This window comes from Podarcis pityusensis (genome assembly GCF_964106645.2).
Source record: "Podarcis pityusensis genome assembly, chromosome: 12".
NCBI lineage: Eukaryota > Metazoa > Chordata > Lepidosauria > Squamata > Lacertidae > Podarcis > Podarcis pityusensis.
Genome location: NC_138037.1, coordinates 18,024,740 through 18,048,545, shown reverse-complemented (window position 1 = coordinate 18,048,545; position 23,806 = coordinate 18,024,740). Strand labels below are relative to the sequence as shown.

The 23,806-nt window shown below is 41.4% G+C and overlaps 1 protein-coding gene across 4 annotated transcripts in view; it reads right to left on the bottom strand.

Moving 5' to 3' along the window:
* Positions 1 to 23,806, bottom strand: part of PARD3 (par-3 family cell polarity regulator) — a 543,662-nt gene that overhangs the window by 334,081 nt on the left and 185,775 nt on the right. For all 4 annotated transcript variants that reach the window (XM_080973988.1, XM_080973985.1, XM_080973986.1 and 1 more), the window contains one exon: positions 20,165 to 20,345. In XM_080973988.1, coding sequence (XP_080830114.1) covers positions 20,165 to 20,345 — 181 coding nt within the window. The remainder of the gene's footprint in view (positions 1 to 20,164; positions 20,346 to 23,806) is intronic.

The window sequence follows — 23,806 nt, the reverse complement described above, 5'->3', positions numbered from 1 at the left end:
GAGTATTAACATTAGCATTTGCTTAAGGCCAGAATCAGAGATATATGTACAAAACACACAAAATACTCCACCAAAATTGATCTGACATATTAATCTCATCCAGCCTCTAATTAATCACCAGCATTGTTTTGCTTTGTAGTCATTAAGCTCCCCTCCCTCTCCCAACCACATACAAGTCCCCCTACCCACCTGGGACAGCATACAAATAAGAATGGAACTGTGAACATTTTTTCCTAATATAAGTTTGTTAGGCATAATGTCCTAGTTTACTTAATTTAGAGATTTCAGAATTATACCCCTGTTAGAAAAATCAAAGGGAAAAGAGCTTAAATAATTAAAACACCAGACGAAAGCATGTGTAGGCCCAGTGCGGTGTCACAAATTCCTGGATGATGGCAGATAGTGTTTGATGTCTAATGTTGCTTTGAAGAGTGGATAAATCAGCAATGAACTCTAATCACAAGGCTTCAAATTCTCTGTGGCACTAATGCACTGTAAATATTGATTTGCTTCTGGAGCTAAGGTGCATTTTAAATAAGCGCTAGAAATAGGAAATCTAACAACACACTGCACAATAATTTTTTACGAAGTCAAAGAAGCAGAGGAGAGAAATATCATAAAGATGTGCAGAAACTTAAGTACCGTATTTTTTGCTCTATAGGACGCACCAGACGATAGGACGCACCTAGTTTGGGGGGGAGGAAACAAGAGGAAAAAAATTCTGAATCCCAGAAGCCAGAACAGCAAGAGGGATCTGGCTTCTGGGATAGCCTCTTGCTGTTCTGGCTTCTGGGATAGCCACTGGGATAGCTGTTCTAGCTTCGTGCAAAGCCTCCCCAGGGCAGCGGGGTGCCTTCATCCCCGTGCCCTGCAGAGGCTTCTGGGACAGCCCACGAAGCCTTTGGAGGGCAGCGGGATGAAGGCACCCCGCTGCCCTGGGGAGGCTTCACGCAGCTAACCCCGAAGCTAGAATAGCGAGACGGAGCGCTGCGCAGTGCTCCCTCTCCCTGTTCTGGCTTCTCACTTAGCCGCGCAGCCTGCATTCGCTCCATAAGACGCACACACATTTCCCCTTACTTTTTAGGAGGGAGAAAGTGCGTCTTATAGAGCGAAAAATACGGTAGCTACGAAAACATATTTATTGCTATCAACTCAACAGTATTTAGATAAATGAAATATGAGAAGGAAATTTTGTGTGCCTGAACAGAAGAGCAGGTTTCTGATTAAGTAAGCTATTACCTGTGGTTAAAACCTCAAAGGATAATAGGATTTGCAAGATAACAAAGTGGAGATAGTGACTAGAAATAATTTCACAGTAGCAAGTTGAATGGTAGTAATAAGAAGTGTGCTTTTGCATGAACATACATCTACCTTCCAGTACTTGTGGTGGGTTGAACTGAATTCTATCTTGGAAAATAAATCCCGTTTGACCTCAGCTGAAGTACTACTAACACTTCCTTCCCCATTCCTATGCTTCATTGTAATTATCTTATACTTCTTATATTCTGCCCTTATATCTTGCCCTTCTCAGAGCCAAGGGAGATTAACCACAATGATACAGCATTAAAACAAAGTAAAAGCACAACAAAGTACTGCAGAAAGAAATCACATTTATAGTATACAAATGTGAGTACAAATGATATATCATTGAGGGCCACACACCTGTCAGGGCAAATAGGTCTCAAGTTGCTATCAGAATGCATACAACAAGTGGGACAGTATGATCTCAGTAGGGAGGAACCCAGAAAAACTCTGCCATATGGAATAGTGAGGATGCAATGGAGACAGCAAAGTGCATGAGCCGTTACCTAATTCTTAATCCTGGCAATTATACCTATAGGTACTACAGTTAGGTGCTATGGAGATGTTCAGAGAAAAGTCTCCAAGATCTGTTTGTTTGTTTGTTTGTTTGTTTGTTTGTTTGTTTAAGTTGAAGCATGCAGCAGAATGCTTTACAAATAAAGAAATAGATGGATGGGCAAACGCTTCCATAAGGATGCCACTTGATTTGGTATACTCTCAATGAAAGAGCACTAACTTCACTGGGTGGTATTTATTTTTTAGTAGAAATGGAAGAAATGTTCTTAAGGTGAGCAACAGAATTTAATCCTAAATGTCCAAATTCAATAATGTTTTTGGCTTGGCTAAGCCACAACATATAGATCCCTACCACCTCTTTATAAGCCTTTCTTGCTTTGCCTCAGCTGCCAAATATTCAACAGCTGAATTTGCAGGCATTTAGCTGGTTTGTCTTCTCTGCCCACCACTCCCCATTTCAAATTTCAGCCATATAACTCTGACAACCAAGCAAATCAAATTCCATGCAACAGCAGTTTCCTAGGTAACCAAGCACAGACACCAACTGTGCAAAGGAAAAGCATGAAGAACCTGCAGCGTCTGACCAGGGTGTTAAACAAAACAGGTATATATAAAACGCTGAGAACACTGTTGATGTTAATGCTGGCCATTCTACAGTGCATAACATTTGGGGTTTTATCCATTCATACTTCTCAATATAGTCCTAGCTATCCACAAATGCAACTACTGCTAATGGCGATGTTCGGTCAGAACATATCACATAAGCTATAGACACAAATTATGGCACCCTCTAGGCAGGATTGGGAAACCTGTGACACTCCAGGTGTTGCTGGACTGCAACTCTCATATTCCCTGAGTCATTGGCCATGCTGGCTGGGGCTGATGGGAGCTGGCGTATGACAAATTCTGGTGGTCCAGAGCCTCCTCATCCCTACAACACCCATGAATCCAGCTGAAGTATGCAGGATCCTTCCTCCCAAAACTCCAGCTTGGTTTGGCAACTAAATTCTCTCACATTCAAATCATTGGAAGTTAGTGTTTGAATAGAACGATATTCCTACATCAGACATTTTTGGTTTGCAGTATTTGCCTTTTGATACATACATATGCTGTACACATATGTATGTGTGAGAGAGCAGGAGGGGAAAAGAGACATTTACCAGGACTCAACTACTTAAAAGAATTTAATGCTATTCTTAACTTTGTCATAGAATTACCCAGATGTTTTAGTTTGCTGGTCTCCATAACATGAATACTGTAAGCCTATTTACCAGATGCAAATGAAAATATATATACTTCACAAACAACACACATTTTAATTTTAGGAGACCACAAAAAAAGAGATGAGGTTTTTACCTTTTTGGAATATACAGTATACCTGTGCAGCATTTAGTCTAAAAACCTTCTTTCAAATCTTTTACTAGGAAAAGTATCTTCACAACAGATCAAACAAGAGAGCTGCATATGAAAGAAATACAGACATCTCTTAGCCTAGTGAAGTAGTTACTGTAACTCACCTGGGAAAACAACAGATTTAACAGTGCAAGTCTGAAACCCAATAGTTAACATTACAGTTTATAAAGATTCCTGATGCTACAGATATCCCTGTCCAGCCTATTGATTTTTCAATTTGTGTATTCAAATGAAGCTGACATTAGGGGACAGGATTGTACAGATGCAGGGGAATATTCTACTACAGGAAATTTAAAATCAGAGAATGCCTGTTTTTCTAAACTGAAAAGAGTGTGAGTGTGAGTCTGTGGGGGAGGAGTGTTTAATAAACTAGATTAAGAAACACTTTGGAAAAACATTGCTAATCAGAATAGGCAATGCAGGAATAAATGGACCAATTCTGACTCCGTATAAGACAACTTTGTACATTTACTGTTCCTTTGTATTCATAGGTAAAACACTGGGAATGACATCTCCTCTTGGAAAGTTTAACATCTACCACCACCTCATCATCCTGCAAAGAAGGGCAAGGAGCCACACCTCACCCACTCTCAATCAAGTCCAGCTAAGAAACAGCCAGGCCACAATTTTAAGAACAGCAGAAACAGCTAATAAGGGAGAAGGGAGAAGAGGAGTTCAGGGATTTAAAAAGAAGAAGAATATAAGTTGTGTGCCTTTGTTTCTCAATCTGATCCTTTTACATGGTTTTGTACGTATTGTGGTATTTTATGCATTGTGACTTGCTGTTATTTTTATTGATTATTGTTTAGTAATTATTTACTGTAATTGCTAAGAGTGAATTTTTAATTATTATTTTCTGGTATTTTGAGAATTAATTTTATTGTGTACTATCATATTAAAATGAATTACTGAATATTACTTTGATATTTTATTTATTTTAAAGCTTGCAAGCCATCTTGTGTATCGTAATACAGAAAGACAGTATACAAATCAAAAGTGAAATGAAATGAACATAGACTTTTGTGAGGCAGCCCTGTTTAGGGAAGTTTTTAATGACTGATGTTTTAATGTATTCTTAATCTTTTGTTGGAAGCTGCCCAGAGTGGCTAGGGAAACCCAGCCAGATGGGCGGAGTATAAATAATAATAATAATATGTTGTTGTTGTTGTTGTTGTTGTTGTTAAACAAGGTATAAACTGTATCCCTCAATATATTCCTCAGAGTGGTTGTGAAGCCAAGTAGCTGAAAACCAAACTCCCTCCCCCACATTTTTGACTCCCTAGAAATATGCAAAAGTGACTGCAAAACAATTAACCCAAAAGGCAAATGTACATAGCAAAAAATGGTGTTTTGAAGAATTTTAAGGATATGACTAATGTGTACTTCCCGCCCCCCTTTCCCAACTGTTTTCTTTTTTAAAAAATTCAGGGTGAGGGGAGGAGAACATTCATTATCTACTAGTCACACTCAACAGAGTTTCAGATCAGAAGCCAAACATTGGGTATCATCTGACAGTTTTAAGCCTGTATAGTAGAGATGGAGAAACTTTCTTTCTACAATTGATTTTGTTTTCATAGAAACCTACCGAAAGGAAATGCCTTAGAAGCCTTAGAAGCCTCACATTTCAGACACCAAAGAGCGTTCAGACCCATGCCTAGGGATGTGGGTAGAATGTTAATTTGGTAAGCTAAATTTCACAAAATGTGGGGAGAGTGGCACCTTACAAATGCGAAAGCTGACTATCTGGAAGACAGGGTGAGTCAAATCCTCCCTGTAAACCTTTATCCCAGGACGAATTTCCCCAAACCAGTGTGGTGGGTAAGTGGATTAAAAGATTGAATTTATGTTTGTTATGACCTTAAACAGAAGAATTGCCTTCCTGACTCAAACATTTCATTTTATTTCCAGCAGTGGCTATGCTGGAAGCTCAGAGATGAGGCATGAAGTAGAAGACATGAAAATACCTACTGAGCCAGACAATCAATGCAGCTCAGTTATATACACATGAGCATTCTACATCTTGGTGCTCCCAGATGGTGTTGGGCTACAACATTCATCAGCCCTTGCCAGCATGGACAATGGACAGGGATGATGGGTGCTAGTGCCCAAAACATCTGGAAAGCATCAGGTTGGAGAAAGCTGATTTACACTGGCTAGCAGCAGATCACTGGGCTTGCAGTGCAGAAAGATGGCATGAATTAAATAGAGGATCTCTTGCATGCAACTGAGCTACAGCCTTTCCCTTAGGCCATGAGCCAAGGGGAGAAACCATAAACCAGTCTCCTCCAAGCTGGCACCCTCCAGATGTTGTGGACTATAACTCCCACATGTCCCAGCCTCCATGCCCAATGGCCATGTATTATGAGAGGTGTAGTCCACAACATCTGGAGAGTACCACATTGGCTATACATGCCTTGCACCTTCCCCTGGCCTTTATAGTCTGGTGCAAAAGATGTATATTCTGAACATGGATGCTTCATTTCTCTTCCTTCACCTCCTCAGACTGCTCAGACCCCTCCCCATTCTCCAACTATGGCTCCTGCCTTGCGGAAGACACAAAACCCCACAAATTGCTACCCCCTTCCTCTGGTTCAGCCTCTGGCTCTGCTACCTCTTCCATTCGCTCCTCAGAACCCTGCTAGTTCCTGACACATTTGTACACTAACTGGTTTATTATTAGGTCCCAATCTAATCAACTTTGGTAAGTTTGAACTATGGTTTAACAGAAGCAAAGATCAGAAAATGTAGTTTGATCTTTACTTGTTTCAATGGACCATGGTTTTTAGCTTAATCAGTGTCTGCCATTCCTCAATATATAGATAAACTGTGGTTAGCTTAAAGCAGGTAGTGGATGCTTCTGATCTTCTTCTCAAGAGCACACCAGAGGAAAATACAGTTATGAAACTAAGGCTCAAGCAGGCTCATCCATGTAACATTAACATATGGTTTTGCATTATGTTTAAAACAGGCCAATGAATGAAGTACCTCTCTAAGATTAAAGAAAGGCTCACCATCGTACAATAGAAGGGAAACAAAATTTTAGTATTGTGCATATCCACACATCTCACTGTTATACAGCATTCATGAATAGGAAATGAAGGCACGCAGGTTTATAAGTGTTTGACAATTCCTATTCTAAAGAGTTCACTAGAAACTTTTAAGAGGAGAATCTCTAATTCCCTTAAATTACTGATAATGGCCCAAGCAAATGGAGAACAATTGTGATGAAAATTGAATGCTACCCAAATTCCAATTTGTTGTGCCTCCTGAATTAATACTTTGTGCCTATTCCTAGTCTCCTGCAGTATAAACTAAATGCTGCCCCAAGCCATTTCTTTATTTATGCAGCTTCCAAATAATGCTCATTATCACTATAATAATCATATCCCCTTGTATCAAGTCTGTATGCACCACTTTGCATTTAATAAACAAACTTAAAATTATTAGTTGCATTTATTATTCAAAACAGTATTGGTATGGAAATTAGGTAACAAAGTTAATGCCCAGCCCACTAGTGCAATCTGCAAATTGTACAGAAATGGCAATAAAATCTGAGAGTGTTGGTGGATAGGGAAATCAGATTGTCTGCCATGACAGTCTATCAAGAGTTCTTCTCACTTCGGGGAAAACATGAGATTCTGGTGGTTTTTTTGTTTTTGTTTTAAAGGTAGACTATGCAACCATGCAGGTGTGGTATAAATCCCCTGTTTTAAAACTATTATGTTTACATACATTACTCTTTATAAAAAAAAATCTGCCCATTCCTTCAATAGGGGAACAAGGCAGCCTAACAATATGAAAGCCAGCCCATGTTCCTCCAACCCATAACTACAAGCTGGACTCAAGGAATTTTTTAGAGAGAAGCAGGGTGGTACCGAGAATGGTGGAAGTACAATTTTGTAAGATAAAAATTTTAAAAAATCTGGAGACTGTGGACGTATGAATAGCCTTACTTTATCAGGCCAAAGGCCCATCTAGTCCTGCAGCCTCTTCTCACAGTGGACAACCAGATGTCAACCGGAAGCCCACAAATAAATACATCAGTGCAACAAAACTCTCCCCACTTGTGATTCCCAGCAATTGGTAAGGAAGGATATTGACTCTAACAGTGGAGGTAGAACATTGTCATTCTGGCTATTAGGCATTGGCAACCTTATCCTCCATGAGTTTGCCTAGCCCAGCTTTAAAGTCATTCAAGTATGTGGCTATCGCTACATCTTGAGGGAGTGAATTCCAGTTTAATAATGGGCTGCGTGAATAACTTTCTTTTGTATGTCCTGAACAGGGAATGAAATGGATGGATAGAAGATTGAATAAAGCAATAGGAGAGACTAGACACTATGCTGGGACAGTGAAAAGATCCACTGCAATAAAGGGTGTATGGGGTGTTAAGGGAGGGGTATTATCTCTGGTGGAGGATTTGCCATCCTCCTTCTGGGGTAGTCTGCCTACCTTTGGTCACCACCCTGTTCTCAGTTCTCACCTGTGGCTCCTAGAAGCTGTCAGCATGTGATAGTGACCATACCCCAAGAACAGCTTCGATTGGCCAGCAAAACCAGGTGAGGGTAGCCAATGGGTATCAAACCCTCATTCAGTTAGGGACTTCCTCTGCATGCAAAGACAGGCTCTGATGGATTGAGTTACTGACAGGTGGCACTTTTTAGTGCTTTAGTCTCCCACTAAGTTGTCTCTAAACCACTATTATTTGCAGCAGACATACAAATAATCAGTCTTAAATGTGCATTAAGCTTAGAAAACCCCAATTTTCTCACAGACAACTGGCAAATACCATGAAAGGCAAAACTTGTCACATTTATTTTTCTGTGAAATACTCACTTGCATTCTAATTGGGAGTGCCCATGTAAATGACATGAAAAATTGTTTGTAGCCAGCCGTCAACAAGAAAAAAAGGGAGGGTGCCTGGCAGAGGGCAAGGGAAATGCGTAGTTGTTTATGAGTGCATGTCATCCCCTAATAAATACTAATGCTCTGCAGTTGGCCCCCTTGAGTAGAAAAACAATGTTGATGTTGGGGTCTAGAATTGCAGCTTTCAACATGCCCACATAGGAAGCCGCCTTGTAACTGGAGAGGATTATTTATCCGTCTAATTCACTGCTGCCTTTTTGGTATTTAAGTAGCTCTTCTGGGTCCTATGCCCCTGTCTTTCCCATCACTTGCCACCTGAGCCTTTTAACAGGGAATGCCAGGGATTGAATCTAGGACAAAGCATGTACTCTGCCAGAAAGCTATGGTCTGTCCTGCTGATGTTATGATGCTTATTGACTGCACATTTTCCTTCATCAGAAATAGATCAGAGTTCTGTTAAAAAGCTGTCATCATCCCCAGCAGCTTAGACTAAAGGTTAGCTGCTCTGCTTTTGGGACATAGCTTATAATAATAAGAATAATCGGATGCCTTCATCTGACCCACCTGCAACAAAACATGTCTCTCCTGTATCACTCTTTACAGCCACTGCAGGCGCTGTAACTTTCCAATAGTTTGACTTCACCCCACAGGCACACACTTCCATTGTCTCCCGAGACAGATGGATGCCAGCACAGTACAATAAGAACATAAGAAGTGCTAACAGCCCCTCTAGTCCAGCATCTACCATTGCTAATGGGCATTGATTATTTATTACTTATGTATCCTTGACCCTAAAGTTCCAGGGCAGGTGACAGCAATTTAAAATACAGTTTAAAATTAATTACAATCACAAGAATAGGGCAGCCAGAGTAAGGAGGTGGTCAAAGGCCAGGGTAAAGAGGTGGGACTTTAGTATACAATGGTAACTGTATAGTGAAGATGCCAGACTCTTAATAAATATATCACACAGATTATAACCATGTCTTCATTGCTAGTTGGCCTCCTCCTGTCTCAAGAGACAATGGAGTGTGCCTCTGGATGCAAGCCTGGGCAGTGTATATGGAGGTCCTGGGCTGCACAGATGACAAGATCCCCCTCTCGGCCTCACTAATGTGGTCCAAAGGAAAGCAGAGCAATATGTTTGTTATAAAATATTACAACAACAACAACAACAACAACAACAACAACAACAACAACAACATTTTTTAATTTATTTAATAAAGTTTTGCACCACTTAGAATCATAGAACTGTAGAGTTGGAAGGGACCATGAGGGTCATCTAGTCCCTACAACGCAGGAATCTTTTTGCCCAATGTGGGGCTCAAACCCACAACCTTGTGTCTCATGCTCTACCGACTGAACTATCCTGCAGGCTCACTTGATTGTTTTTTAAAAAAAACCAAAAACCTCAAAGCAGTTTAAAAATAGAATATGAATACCAAACTTCTGTGGAACAAAGAAGGGAGAGACTACTGCCTTTGTGTCTTGCTTTGGGGCTTCCCAGAGGCACTGTGATTGGTCATTGGAAAATGGAATGCTGGATTACATGGGCGCTTGGTCTGAACCAGAAGGACTGTGATGTAGAGGATGCCCACTAAATCTTAGGGCTTCTGCTGCAGCACAATAAAAGAAGCCATCCCTGAAGTATGATAGCAATGCATCTAAAAGAACATGTCACAGAAATATAAGCAATAACTTAGACCAACAGGTAATTTCAGTTCCAAATAACTACTGCTTTTGCAATTAATGCACGGATAAAATGTATGCTAGAGTACACTTTAGCAAAAATTAAGTTTCGTACAGAATTCAATTTTCTTTTTGGAACCCAAAATCTAGGCCAATCACAGCATAAATATAAGCACTGCATGAAATTAGGCCAATTTAAATGCATGTATGCAGATGCTAGCATTGTTCAACTAATTAAGGCAGTCCAGTTGCACTTTTTAAAAAGAGGGATTGAAATTATTTTATTGAGAACATGAGTTTCTGTAGACAATTACCAACTTCATGAGATACTAGAATGAAACTCATTTATTGCCTAATTATCTAAACACTTCTAACTAAATTTCATGAACTAGTGTAAAGCATTTGATGAAATATTTCCCATTTGTTTAAACTACAATTTATTACACTGAAAGACAACTCCAATGAAATGGATGCTTTCTAGGGTTGCCACCTTTGGTCAGGCAAAATAAAGGAGAGGTTGGGCAAAATAAGGGTCAGGTCAGGGGGAATTAGGGGGCTAAAATTCCTTTATCTGGTACAGAAATGACTTCAAAGCAACCCATTGCAATGGCACATGGTGTTTACAATGGGGGAAAACAGGCCCATGCAACACAGAGACACCTGTCTCTCCCGCTCTGACTCAGAGTACCAGACTCAAAGTCACCATCACCGACTGCACACAGAACTCTCCCCCCCCCACACCGCTCTCCACTAGGGCGGTGCAAACCCCCTCTCTTGCTCTCCAACCCACCCACCACCCTCCCTGCCCATGCAAAACCCAAGACTCCACTGAAGCTATAATTTTGATGTATGCTATTTTTGCTTTTATGCTGCTCCACTAGTTTTAAAGTATTAAACATGTCTAATAGGTCTGTGGCTATAATGCTTGGGTTGTTATTGTTGTATTTTGATTTTGTTTCATCATGAGCCAACTTGAAAGGATTTTGGTACTAAAAAGCAGCATAAAAATCACTGTAGTAATTAATAAAAAAAAAATAAAATGGACCCAACTGTCTGACCTGGTAAGGAAACCTACTAGGTTAAAGCTTTAGCTTGAGCCCACTGAATACTACTGGGTTGGTGTTGAGGTAAATTCCCAAAATCTTAATTTGCCATACTTCATGGGCCTGTCTCTCTAAACTCCATAACTGCTTCATATCTCAATGGATAAAATAAAAAGTGGGGTGGTGGATAATCCTGCCAAAGGAAAGCAAAAAGCTAATTCTCAGCAAGAGGACATAAAATCCAGCATATAGAATATTGCAGTACTGTACAAGACAGTAAATCATACATTTTCGCATCTAGAAAGCTAAATCATGGAAGCTGACAGTTAAAGCTGTTTAATGCATTACATATATCAAAGCTCAACAGCAAAGAGTTTAATAGTAAACCTGACCCACATAAAGAAATGCAAGTTCTGCCTGCAATCATCAAAATGAGAGATAAGTGAGCTCCCCCAGGCTCAATTTGGATTGGGATTGGCAACTGCAGAGAATGCTCGGAAAAAAGGTTATTTTTCCTGAGAATTTAAAATTTGCTGGGCTGATGTGAGTCCCAAACCTCCTCTCCCATGAGCTTCCTTCGACTTGTCATTAATGGCAGTGATAGTTGCCATGGCCATGGCAGTGGGAACGGACACCACTCTCCTTTCTTAAATTTTACCTCTCTAGAGTCAATTTGAGAAGCAAGCATGTACCCATCCCTAGTGAACTCAATGTACAAAAAGAGTTAAATCTGTATCTTTTCTCTCTTTACCTAACGCTTTTCCTGCTGCTTACAGAAAGAGACACCTCAAAGCAGCTTACAAACCAAACATTGACGCATTAAAGTATGTGTGCATTCCACAACAAATCCCTAGAAAGTAAAACATCCAATAACTATATAAAAACATGCCTAAAATAAATTTGTGCGAGAAGATTAAACACTGGGGACCTTTCAAGGAGGCCTTGCAAAGCTGAAATTCAGCCAGCAAGGAAGCTCTGTATCAAGACATCAGTGGTTTTATACTTCGCAGCCTGAAGACACAATGGGTAGGACTTACCTTAATGTGTGTGCTCATGACAAACTGTTGTTATAAAATTATTAATAGTAATATCATTTAGGTGTTGCTTTCCCCAAAAGAGGTATCAAAGGAACCTCCATATCTAATATATAACAATCATTGTCATTAGGTACTGAACAGGCCTGCTTAGCTTCAAAGTTGCTATGCAATGTGCTTTTAGATAATAACCCTGCATCCAGCCTAGGACCACATTAACCTATCTTTGTCACAAACATGTCACAAATACTGGGCCAGTAGCTCTTCCAGAGTCACACTTCTTCTATTTCAAGATGGACAGGGATTACTTACTTAGAAATATCTTACCACTTTTGGGGGATGGAGAGAAGGGGAGAAAAGATAAAAAAGCAAACTCAAAATGGGATTGCAAAGCAATTTCTCACACTAAAGGGAAATGAAAAATAAATACAGTCAAGACAGATAAACAAAAAAAATCCTTATCAAGAGCTGCAAAAAGGAGTGATTTTTATCTGCTGGGCTTCGGTGCTTACAAAATCATGCATGAGAGAGGCTAGCAGAAATTGTCATCACCAGTTAAAGGTGTTAGGAAAGCACCTGGCTTTATTTTAAAAGAAAGTGAATTTATGGAGAAGGTAAGGAGGTATGTGACCTACTAAATAAAATGCTAAATTTCTGGGGAACTGTTTCTGGCATGTGATGCATATGACTAGATGCAGTTTTCCCTCTCCTGCTTCTGGGAGGGTGGGTGTTACTTTTCACGGAAGAGGCTAACACAGACGGCCCCCTGGATAGCTGAGGGAAAAGAAACAGCTGTGCTCCAGCCCTAGTTTGTTATCTGCTTCAACTCTCCCTTGATGAGACAGCACCACAGGGTGTATCCACAGATGAAATCTCTCGGCCCACCTACTCACGCTTCTCTGGTCTCAAGGGGATGACATCTGTTTGTGAATGGAAGAGAACAACACAAACCGCCTGCTGTGGGTGGTTCCTTTTCAGCTTCATCAACACCTCAGGCGAACGGTCTCTGTGGGGCTTCACATGACCATCGAACTCATAGAAGCTGCTTAGAATTAAGCTTTTCCCATGCCACTGCTAATGGCAAACATAAAACAAAACAAAACCCAGTAGTGTTGCAGTGATGTGCAAAATCCCCACTATTCAGTGCAGCCTGAACACAAGCAGAAGGCTAATCCAGAAAAGTTGGATTTGTGACCATTATGCTCATTTGCCTTCAGTAAACTCTGCTGAATGAAGCTGATTGCCTCAGAGTTATTTTTGGGGGAACCCTGCTAACTATACAGCGAGGTCTGCTCTGGATCAATATGGAGCAAAACCATGTCATGATGTAGATCATAGAGTACTGAACTAGTGTCAGAGAAACCCAGGATCAAAACACCACTCAGATATCCACAGGATTTTGTTGTTGGGGGACGCCAAGCCAAACTATGAAAGGGGGAGCAGGCTAGTTTCTCATAAAGAAGGAAGAAGAGGGGGAGGCCAGTACATTTTGCTTCATACTCCAGGTCCTACAAATGCTAAAATCATACTTTTTAATGGTTCATTGGGGGGGATCTTCCCCTTGCCCCCACCTCAAAGTGCCCATGTCTCTGGCTCAATACTGGAGGCAGCTCTCCATGGTTTCAGGTAGGATTCTCTCACATGCCTATCTAGAGGTCCCAGGAATTGAAACTGTGAACTTCTGCATGCAAAGCAGATCATCTACCACTGAGCTTTGGCCCAGCTACTATCTCACGTTTAGCCAATCTCACAATCCTAATGGGGTGGGGTGGGGGAGTGTTGAAATCTTGTACATCCCATCTCCTAGAAGGAAGGACAGGGTAAAATTCTAACATACTTGTTCCATTACCGGTATCTAAACTTTCTACTGGACTTTGAATGTGTGCCTTTTGAAACAGCACTCAATCTGACAATTTTGAAATAAAATTGGTAAGGGCAAGTGACGAAGTACTGTATTTTCCCCTCTATAAGAGGCACCAGACCATAAGACACACCTAGTTTTTGGAGGAGGAAAACAAGAAAAAAAATATTCTGAATCCCAGAAGCCAGAACAGCAAGAGGGATTGCTGTGCAGCGATCCCTCTTGCTGTTCTGGCTTCTGGGATAGCCACACAAAGCCTGTTCAGGGCAGGGGGAGCCTTCTGTTCTGGCTTCAGCAATAGCTGCGCAGCCTGCATTCATTCCATAAGGCACACACACATTTCCCTTTACTTTTTAGGAGGGAAAAAGTGTGTCTTATAGAGCGAAAAATACGGTAGATCCAGGCCAGGCTGGGGAAGAATTTGGCATATCAGGTACAGACAATATGACAATGCATGAAAAGAGCCAGGGTAGAACCACCTGTGCAACAGTAGAGCCATAATGGGACAAGAACATAAGAAGAGCCTACGGGATCAGGCCCATGATCCATCTAGTCTGGCATCCTGTTCTCATAGTGGCCAACCCTTTGTCTGTGGGAAACCCACAAGCAGGATTCAAGTACAAGAGTCCCCTCCCGTGGTTTCCAGTAACTGTTATTCAGAAGCATTATTGCCTCTGACTGTGGAGGCAGAGTACAGCCATCAAGCAGAGTAGTTGCTTTGTCGTATCACACAGTTGGAAAAGGCGATGAGGGTCATTTAGTCCAACCCCCGGTCTGATGGAATATGGCCAGGGATGGATCAATAAATAAAATGTTGGGCTGGCTCTGAAGTTTACTAACCTTTTAGACCACCAAAATCAGAGTGCAAACCTTTTCCAGTAGTGATTTAAGACTTAACAAAAAGAATGGAAGAAAGAAAGAAAGAAAAGAAAAGAAACAGGCATTTACTGGTGGGGGATAAGCACAGAGATATTTTAGTTACACATTTTATCTCTTATGTTTTAATATAAGGATGATCTGAAGATTTAATGAGTTGTTTTATATTCCCTCGCTATTTTTTTAAGCTGCCCAGTTTCTTCACTTCTAAATATACATAAACTCTTAATGAGAAAGGAAGGACAGACATTTCTAAACCGCTTCAAATATTTTAAAGCTTGCACAGCTACAAATTTAGGAGAAAAGCTCTTGTTTGCTATCTGATGGCAAGCGATCACATTTATAGTATTTAAATTCAGTCCTCTGAAACAAACAAGTTGGTTCACAGGCAGTGCCGCTGCGGCTGAACTGTCATTGCCTGACATCCTGTCTTATCTGCCAAATTGCTCATTAGGTTTGGCAATTTTCACCTGCGCCTCCAGTTTCTACATTTCAGCAGGGAATAAGCATCAGTTTGCTTCAACCCATCTTCCACAGCAAGCTCCCTATGTACATCTTCTGTAAAGTACACAGATACCCACTTAGTAATAATAAAAAATGCACTTTTATCTAGTACACAGTTACTCTAAACTAAATAAATGCAGCAGCAGAAAATTTAGTTTGGGTAATATTTTATATAAAAATATATATTAAAAACAAGGAGATAAAAAACTTTAAAAAAGGAAGGAAGGAAGACTTGTAGTTTTCTATACAGAATAGCACAAAGACTTTATTTCTCAGTATTATTCTTGATTTGTTGCAAAAATCCAATCTAAGCCATCTCTCCATGCACACAGTACATGGTTATTGCAGAGAATGCATGGTTTTATGTCTTGTGCATAGGGGGTAATGGCAGTCCAGATGCATATTACTTTCTCAGCTGGAGCTGATCTAGCTAACCTTTTCCTTTCTAGGGAAGGTGGTACAATTTAAACACAAACCAAAAAAGTGGCGGGGGGGGGGGGACAAGGCAACCTGAACAAAGGAAGATGAAAATCTCAGCAGATCATTCAGCCTTAGCTTAATACGCCTAGACAGTGCGTCGAAACAGAGGCTGCTCTGTTACCCCTCAGATGCATGCAAACAGCAGAACAAAATGTAGGCTTTGCCACATGAGCTGCATTGTCAAAAGGTGTAGCCCATTTGGTACTTAGAAACAGCATACTCAGGGCAGGCGGAGGCGGGTGGGGAATAATAAAATTGCAAAGCACCAAAGGAGAAAAAGAGAAATATCTACAACTGCTACCAAACAATTTCGGATGGAATACTGTTTTTCATTTGGTAGAAGTAAAATATTCACCACCAACCCTACAATTAGCTGGAAAATTACAATAATTACAGCAATTTTGCATCCCATCTCCAATCTAATTAATAGATATATGATCTTGTCAACATGTAATAATCAGGATCTGCAACTACCATGAAACTGGATGGGTTTTATGAGCTGAATAGAAGCTGAACAGTATAAGAAGGTAATTATTTGAAATCCTGAGAATACCATTTATATGCCATGCTTCACTTCACAAGTTAAAAAGGAAATACAATAGGGATATTATTTCTATTTTCAAAGTATATTTAAATCAGGTATTTGAAATCGGTTTGCCTTAATGTCAAATCACGTTGCTGGTATGGCTCCAATTACCCACGGGGTGCAACATCCTGAAGAACAAAAAATATTCCACAAAGAAAGGAAAGAAATTCTTTTAAGTGGTACACAGAACATTGCTTTTGATTTTCTAGGATATCTGTGCCAAAATATTTCGCACATTTCTTCCCTGAGCATAAATGTCATGCAAATACATTGTCTAAGTTAGTCTCTTTGAACAGTTTTCCTCAATGTGCAACATTTTCAGTATAGAGGACAAGCAGTAGATGCACATGACAGTTAATGGGGATGAAGGTTCAAACCTAGGAAAGACTATAAAAAGTCTGGCTTAACCCTAGCCTAATCCCTCAGCTGTAAGGCAGATCCATGGATCCACAATTTGGTAAAGGAACAACCTAAGCTATCCACATCAGAGTACAGTGGTACCTCGGCTTAAGTACTTAATTTGTTCCGGAGGTCTCTTCTTAACCTGAAACTGTTCTTAACCTGAAACACCATTTTAGCTAATGGGGCCTCCTGCTGCCGCCGTGCTGCCGGAGCCCGATTTCTGTTCTTATCCTGAAGCAAAGTTCTTAACCCGAAGCACTATTTCTGGGTTAGCGGAGTGTGTAACCTGAAGCGTATGTAACCTGAAGCGTATGTAACCCGAGGTACCACTGTATGTCACAAATAGCGAGTGCCCCCTTTGTGCAATTTTAGAGGTGGGATCATCTTTAAGTATGGTCCTGGTTGCGGGCAGGCCCCCAGCCCGGTTCCTCCCCACCCCCCGGCATGGGCAGAGCAATGCTGTCATGCCAGGGTGGCACCACAATCACCCCAACTTCTTGGCCAATCACTTATGTGTGGGGTGATCGTGGGGGGATATAAAAGTGGCAGCGTGACGTGTGTCAGGCACTTGCTTCACACTGCCGAAGACCCGCCCGCCCACCCTTTATTTTAGATGTCCTCTGGCCTTGCTTTGGACTTTGGTTGGTTGCTTGTCTTGGGACTGGGGCCAGGTAGGAATTTTTTCATTTGGCGGATTGGCACTGGCCACTTGGTTTTCGCCCACCTCTTAGCAATCATCACAACTTTGTAAGGTTTGGCGGTTAGGCATTGGCTCATTGATTTGTGGGGGAGGGGAGGTCAGCCATCGCCTGCCCCTCCATTGACCAAATGTATTCCATTAAAGGAATCTAGGGCCTGGATCCTGTCCAAAGTCTGCTTGAGGGACTAGGGCCATGCCAGGTCTCTGGGGACACTGAGAAGAGTTACAGGGGGGTTCCCCCAATGTGGGTTCCTCTTTGGGTGGTTTACCCTTACTGACTTCCTGCAAAGCGGGCAGGAGTCCGATATAGTCCTTTGCCAATGCCTAAGCCAATACCGCTCACATTTCTGTAATCAATAAAGTTGTGGCCTAAAATTTGCCCAATAACCTTAAACCAAAATTCTGTGTCAGTGTGAATTTTATTGTAACGAGGGGCTGGTTTGGGGGCCTTGCCACGCAACAGCCTTACCCAACAAGATGTTTTGGACTACAGTTCCCATCATTCCCAATTACTGGCCATGCTTGAGGAAGGCTGTTCTAGAGGTATCTATTTCATCACTGCCAGAAATAGAATGATAAACTAAATAGACTTTGGTGTGATCCAGTAAGAAGTTCTTAGCATTTTGAGTTGACTAAGAGGTGGACAAGTTCCTTCCTCTCATGTTTTAATCAATGTAACGTGAACAGTTTTATTCGCTGAATGACAACACTTAGGAAAGTCAATGGAGAAAGGAAACTTTTGTAGTGTTTTGTATTGCGATATAGTTTGGGGGAAAGGGAGGGGAAGTGCTGTATCCCTGGAATTCCTTTGGAAATATTGAAGCATACCATGCGTTTGCTGTTACCTTTCCCACTCATCTGTCCAATGACATTTTTGAAGTGTGTGTGGATTCTCTATTTCATTAGTTTCTATTTGAGCCTTACTTAACTCTTAGGGAACAGCAAACCATTTGTTTAATCAAGGTAGAGTCAAGCTACAAGAAAGATGATAAACCCTTCCCTTAGATCAGGCATGGCCAAACTTGGCACTCCAGTAGTTTTGGGTCTACAACTCCCATCATCCCTAGCTAACAGGACCAGTGGTCAGGGTTGATGGAAATTGTAGTCCCAAAACAGCTAGAGGGCCAAGTTTGGCCACGCCTACCTTAGATCAACCTTCTCTGAATGCAGTTCTGTCTAGCTGTTTTGGACTACAACTTCCATCAGCCCCAGTCGGAGCTGTTGTAATCAAAAGCATATGGAGAGTAAGTTGGAGGAAGTTAATCTAGATGATATGGTGGCAACACTCCTCAGCTGACAAGCTTATTAAGCAATAAAGTTCAGTCTCAGCTCATCCTTGCAACCTTAGGTTTCTGACAACTAAGTGAAATGTAGTCATGAACCAGTGTTTAAGTAGTCCAGCAATGTAGCGATATTCTAAACCCATTTTCTAAAGACTTATTCCAGATTTCTGAAGACTTATTCCAGATTTTTTTTTGGGGGGGGGGGGAGACCAGGGGATAAGAAACAGAATGCCACCAAAATTAGGAGCCCATATTTATTTCTTGCCCTCCTTTGCCACCTCCTCCAATAGGAAACCCCATGCCCAGATACAGAGATACTGTGAGTTTCCCTGTCCCTGCCCCACAATGATTGGTAGCATGGGCAAACAAATGCATTGTGACATGACATCAGAACAAGCACTAAGTTGTACTGCGTGAAATAAGAGTAGGGAAATACCATATTTTTCGCCCTATAGGACGTACTTTTTCCCCTCCAAAAATGAAGGGGAAATGTGTGTGCGTCCTATGAGGCGAATGCAGGCTTTCGCTGAAGCCTGGTGCACTGACCCCTCTCGCTCTCCAGGCTTCAGGAAGCTCTGTGCAACCCTCGGGAGACCGGCTCCGATGGCCGCGCAGAGCTGCCTGCAGTCCCAGGCTCAGCGCAGCTCTGCGCGGCCATCGGGAGCCGGGCGCGAAGTCCCGCCCGGCTCCCGATGGCCGTGCAGAGGTGCCTGCAGTCCCGGGCTCAGTGCAGCTCTGCACGGCCATCGGGAGCCGGGCACCAAGTCCCGCCCGGCTCCCGATGGCTGCGCAGAGGTGCCTGCAGTCCCGGGCTCAGCGCACTTCTCCCCATCGCCAGCCCCACAAGCTCGGGGGACAGCGGGGAGGCGGAGCGCGCCTTCCCGCTGTTCCCCGACCTGGTTCTTCCAGCCCCGCACCTGGGGGGGAAATAAAAATTTTTCCCTTTATTTCCCCTCAAAAAAACCTAGGTGCGTCCTATGGGCCGGTGCGTCCTATGGGGCGCAAAATGCAGTAACTTTTAATGTGATCTCTATTGCAACATGTCCTTATTTTCACCCTGAATTTGACATATTCAGATCTTGAGATGTGAAGACAACTCCCTGATCTTTTTTTTATTATTATTTGAAAGGGGTAGAAAGGCATATAACTCACTGTGCCATTGGGCTATGTTTAACTGCCAGGTGATGCAAGCAACCTCCGTGATATTCATAGTCTCTTGCAACTCAAAGCACGTACGATAGACCAATTTTTCATTTTTTCATCTTTTTTATCTTCACTTGCTAGGTCAATCCTGCCACTCTGGAAACTACAATCTGGAAACTGTGCTACAAGTTTTCATGCTCGGCTACTTAGGAATTGGGGATGCAACAGACAAACAGACACACATGTTTATGAGTGTTTAAAGCAGCTCATAAGCACTGTATTAAAAACCAAAAAGGCAGAAGCTTATTTACTTGCCTGCCTCAACCATTTACCCCTTTTCTGAACTTTAATCAGCTTCTGATAAAGACACATAATGAATCATATTCCCAGCAGCATGAGAGGGTAACAGAAGTTGGCATCCCAGTAAATGAAGACAAAATGTGCCGAGGCACCGGGAACCTTTACTCACTTGTGCGAAGGACTGAAGGCGTGACCTCAATTTCACTTGTTGCTTGGTAAGGCTGGAAGGCTGACACAGCAGTGGTGCCCAGTTCACTGCCAAAGATCTCGGGGCTCTGGGTGCCAGTGGAGCTGGCACTGGTGCCATCTCCTCCATGGTGTGGGTCTTGCTCATCGAATACAGCTACAAGCTGCGAATAACAAAAGGGCCAATGGTGAGAAGAGGAATTATACTAAACGGAAGCATCAGAAGAGCAGCTACACAAAACACAGGTGGCAGTTTCCCCTACTTGGACCAATAAGTACAAGCACTCACATCAAGGGGTGTGCTAGCATGTCACCTGGATCATAGCCCAAATGGAAGAATCTGTTCGTTTAGATGCGTATTGGAGTTCCTGCTGCAACTACTAAAGTTGTTCCCACACCGCTTAGATATTGCGTCAACACCTTCCACTCCCATGGTTTGCTCTTGAGTCAAGGTTAGCCACTACAAAGCTCATGCCTGGCTCCTTAGGAGGTGCTATTGCCGGAATGGTTGTAAATTAATTTTTTTACAGCAACCCACAGGGGTGAAAATAATTTAAGTGTCCTGGTGGGGAAAATCCTTAAGAGCAGCAGCACCCATTAAGTGCACAAATAAAGGAGTCTGAAAGTACAACCCATGGCAGAGACTGTTTAAAAAAGAATTTTATCATCTTAAAAATAAGTAACTTCCATTTTCTAGCACAGAAAAGAAGAAAAGGGGAGGTTGACTTTATCATTTAAATACTGAGGGAACATTTCTGTACCTTCTCATCTTAAATGAGTTACAACAATTGATTACGCTATTCTCACAGCAGACCTGCAAGGTAGGAATGTGCCTTTACCCAGAGTTCTCAAACAGAAGACAGAGACAAAGAGGCTTAAACATTTTGCCAAAGATCACACAGCAAAAACTTTTAAAGCAAATAAATTGGTCTCATTTCTCCCAATTGCCAGGTGATTAATATGACAGCTGAAATAGAAGTGAATGTGAGATGGCAAGAATAAAGATGTAAAACCAAGAAGCTCTGGAAAGCCTGAATTCTCCTCCACCCCTCTCTTTTTATTCTTTTTATTTTTAAAAAAACACAGAACTTTGAGGTAATAGTTTCATTCATAACCAACATCCAAAACTTACTTTACTACAGAGGGGGATTTTATTTCTATAGGCAATACCACTCAAAATAAAATGAAATAAATAAAAGCAAATAAAGTGCTTTGTGTGATGGAAAACCATGGCTGGGAATAAAGACCTTCCCCCCCCCAAAAAAAAACACATATTACTTCAATGCATGCATATGTAGGGTTGCCCCCACCCCTGCTATATCATACGCCATTCCAAATTGCCCCCAAACTTTCAAAACAGCCGAGGTAGGGAAAAAAGCAAGGGCACATAGACTTTAGTATTAGCACAGCAACAACTTTGGATACTGAGTTATACTTGGTAAGAAACTGCACTTTTTAGTAGCAAAGAGTTAGCTTATTAGCATGAAGAAACCCTGATTTCTACCATTTTTCCAATGAATAAGCAACCTGGAGCATCTCTGGCCTTTTATTGTGCTGGACCTCCACCTGAAGTTGCCAAAGAGGTTTCACATGGCTTCCTGAGTTCTATCATTTCCCAGAAGGCCAGGAGGGCAGAGCCTCCCCAACCAACTATAAGCGTCAGTTATGCCACCAGAGCCTGCTGAAGTGTAATTAACTCATAGCACCAACATGTGCACTTTTGTATTGGAAATAAGCCTGCTTATCCAAAAAATGACAAATATATATGCATTAATGAACCAGTCAGTCAGTCAGTCAGTCACACCTACTTAAGCATAAGACAGCAATTCCATGTAAACTCAGCTGAGGAGGAACCTACACTTTTTTCACTTACTGTATTTTTCCGTGTATAAGACTAGGGCTTTTTCCAAAAAAAAAAAAAAAAAAAGTCAAAAAATTGGGGGCGTCTTATACACAGATACATCTCTCCCCCCCCCCCCATTTTCTTAAATCAGAGTCGCCAAAAATAGGGGGCATCTTATACATCTTACAGACGGAAAAATACGGGATATCCCACTCCATCCCAGTAAGTATTGCCTTGAAAATACTATCAAAACTCAGGTTAATTTCTCTAATCAGAATCAATGTCTCTTACACTCAGATAATCTGAATCTGCCTGGGAAAGTCAATTTCCTGAACCCCATCATGGGTTAATCACTCTGGTGGGAAAATCCTAATTTTTGTCCATAATTACTTGTTTCTAACTACATCTCTGTGTACTGCCAGACAAAAAATAAACGAGCTGGCCGTGTTTTGAAGTTTGAAACTTCTTAAGTGGAGGTAGTCAGTATCACTGCAAGCCAAGAGGAGTGAGAACTGTTGGTTCAGAGCATGTTAGCTAGAGCTAAGAAATGTATTGTGAAAATATGGTTTAGCGGAAGGACTTTTGCTGCAGGCTAAGAAGCCTGGCTGCATTGGCTAGCAAATCTCTTCCAATCTATTCTTCACTCATGCCAGATGGTTGACTGAATCTTGAAATACCTGGAGATGTGCAGCAACATTTAAAAGCAATATATTAATTCAAAGTTCTAAGAATTGCTTGTATCAACATCATTAACAGTTTTTCTCCAGGTCTTTGCATCTCTAGGCAAGAGTGAAGGAACAATCTTCTTCTTGCATACAAACAATGATAATTTGCATATATACCTGTAACATTAACAAGCAAGTAGTGGTAATGCTTGTGCGAAAAGGTATGGAGCCGTCTCAGAACATGACAAGAGCTATCAAATATTCTATGGCAGTATTTTAATACTGCCTGACAGTGTGTGTCTCCAATATCACTTCATTAACCGACTCTCAAGAGAGATACTCCTACCCTTGTATGAGATCAGACTATCTGCATCCAGGCACAATGAAAAACTGCAATAAAAACATAGATTCCTGTAACTACAGCTTGATTGATGGATTCCTGTAACTGCAGCTTAATTGTATCATCATGGAAGCTCCTTAAATGTGTTCTTGTTATTGCTGCATAACAAAAGGGGGAAATGCTGTATTTTCCACATTCTTATAATTGATAAACAAGTTATTAGAACGGAATGTAACTCTTTAGAACTGCTGCAACAGTGTAAGGATTCAGTAACTATAGAACTACAAAATGTGAACCCACAATATGTCAACCCTCTTCAGAAGTTATTTTCATGCACTGAACCACTGTGCTGGCTAGCCTTCCTCCTGACATCTAAATGCTTGGAATGAACATCTACAGACCCCTGTATATGTGAAGGCTTTCTTGCCGCAGGTGTTTCTGATCAATGTCAGAAGGACACCATAGTAATATATGAAAATATTTTTTTTAAAAAAATGTCCAATGGTACCTTAGAGACCAACTAAGTTTGTTCTTGGTATGAGCTTTCGTACCAAACTTAGTTGGTCTCTAAGGTGCTCCTGGACAATTTTTAAATATTTTTTAATATATTTTTACTGTGTCAGACCAACACGGCTACCTACCTGAATCTAGAAGGACACCATGGATGCCATCATGATGTTGGGAGCAAGGGTAGCTGGCACAGCCCTAAATCCCATAATGATTCAACATTTGACCATCACTTCTTGTGGGGACAAATGTGGAAAGGGGAAACTCTCA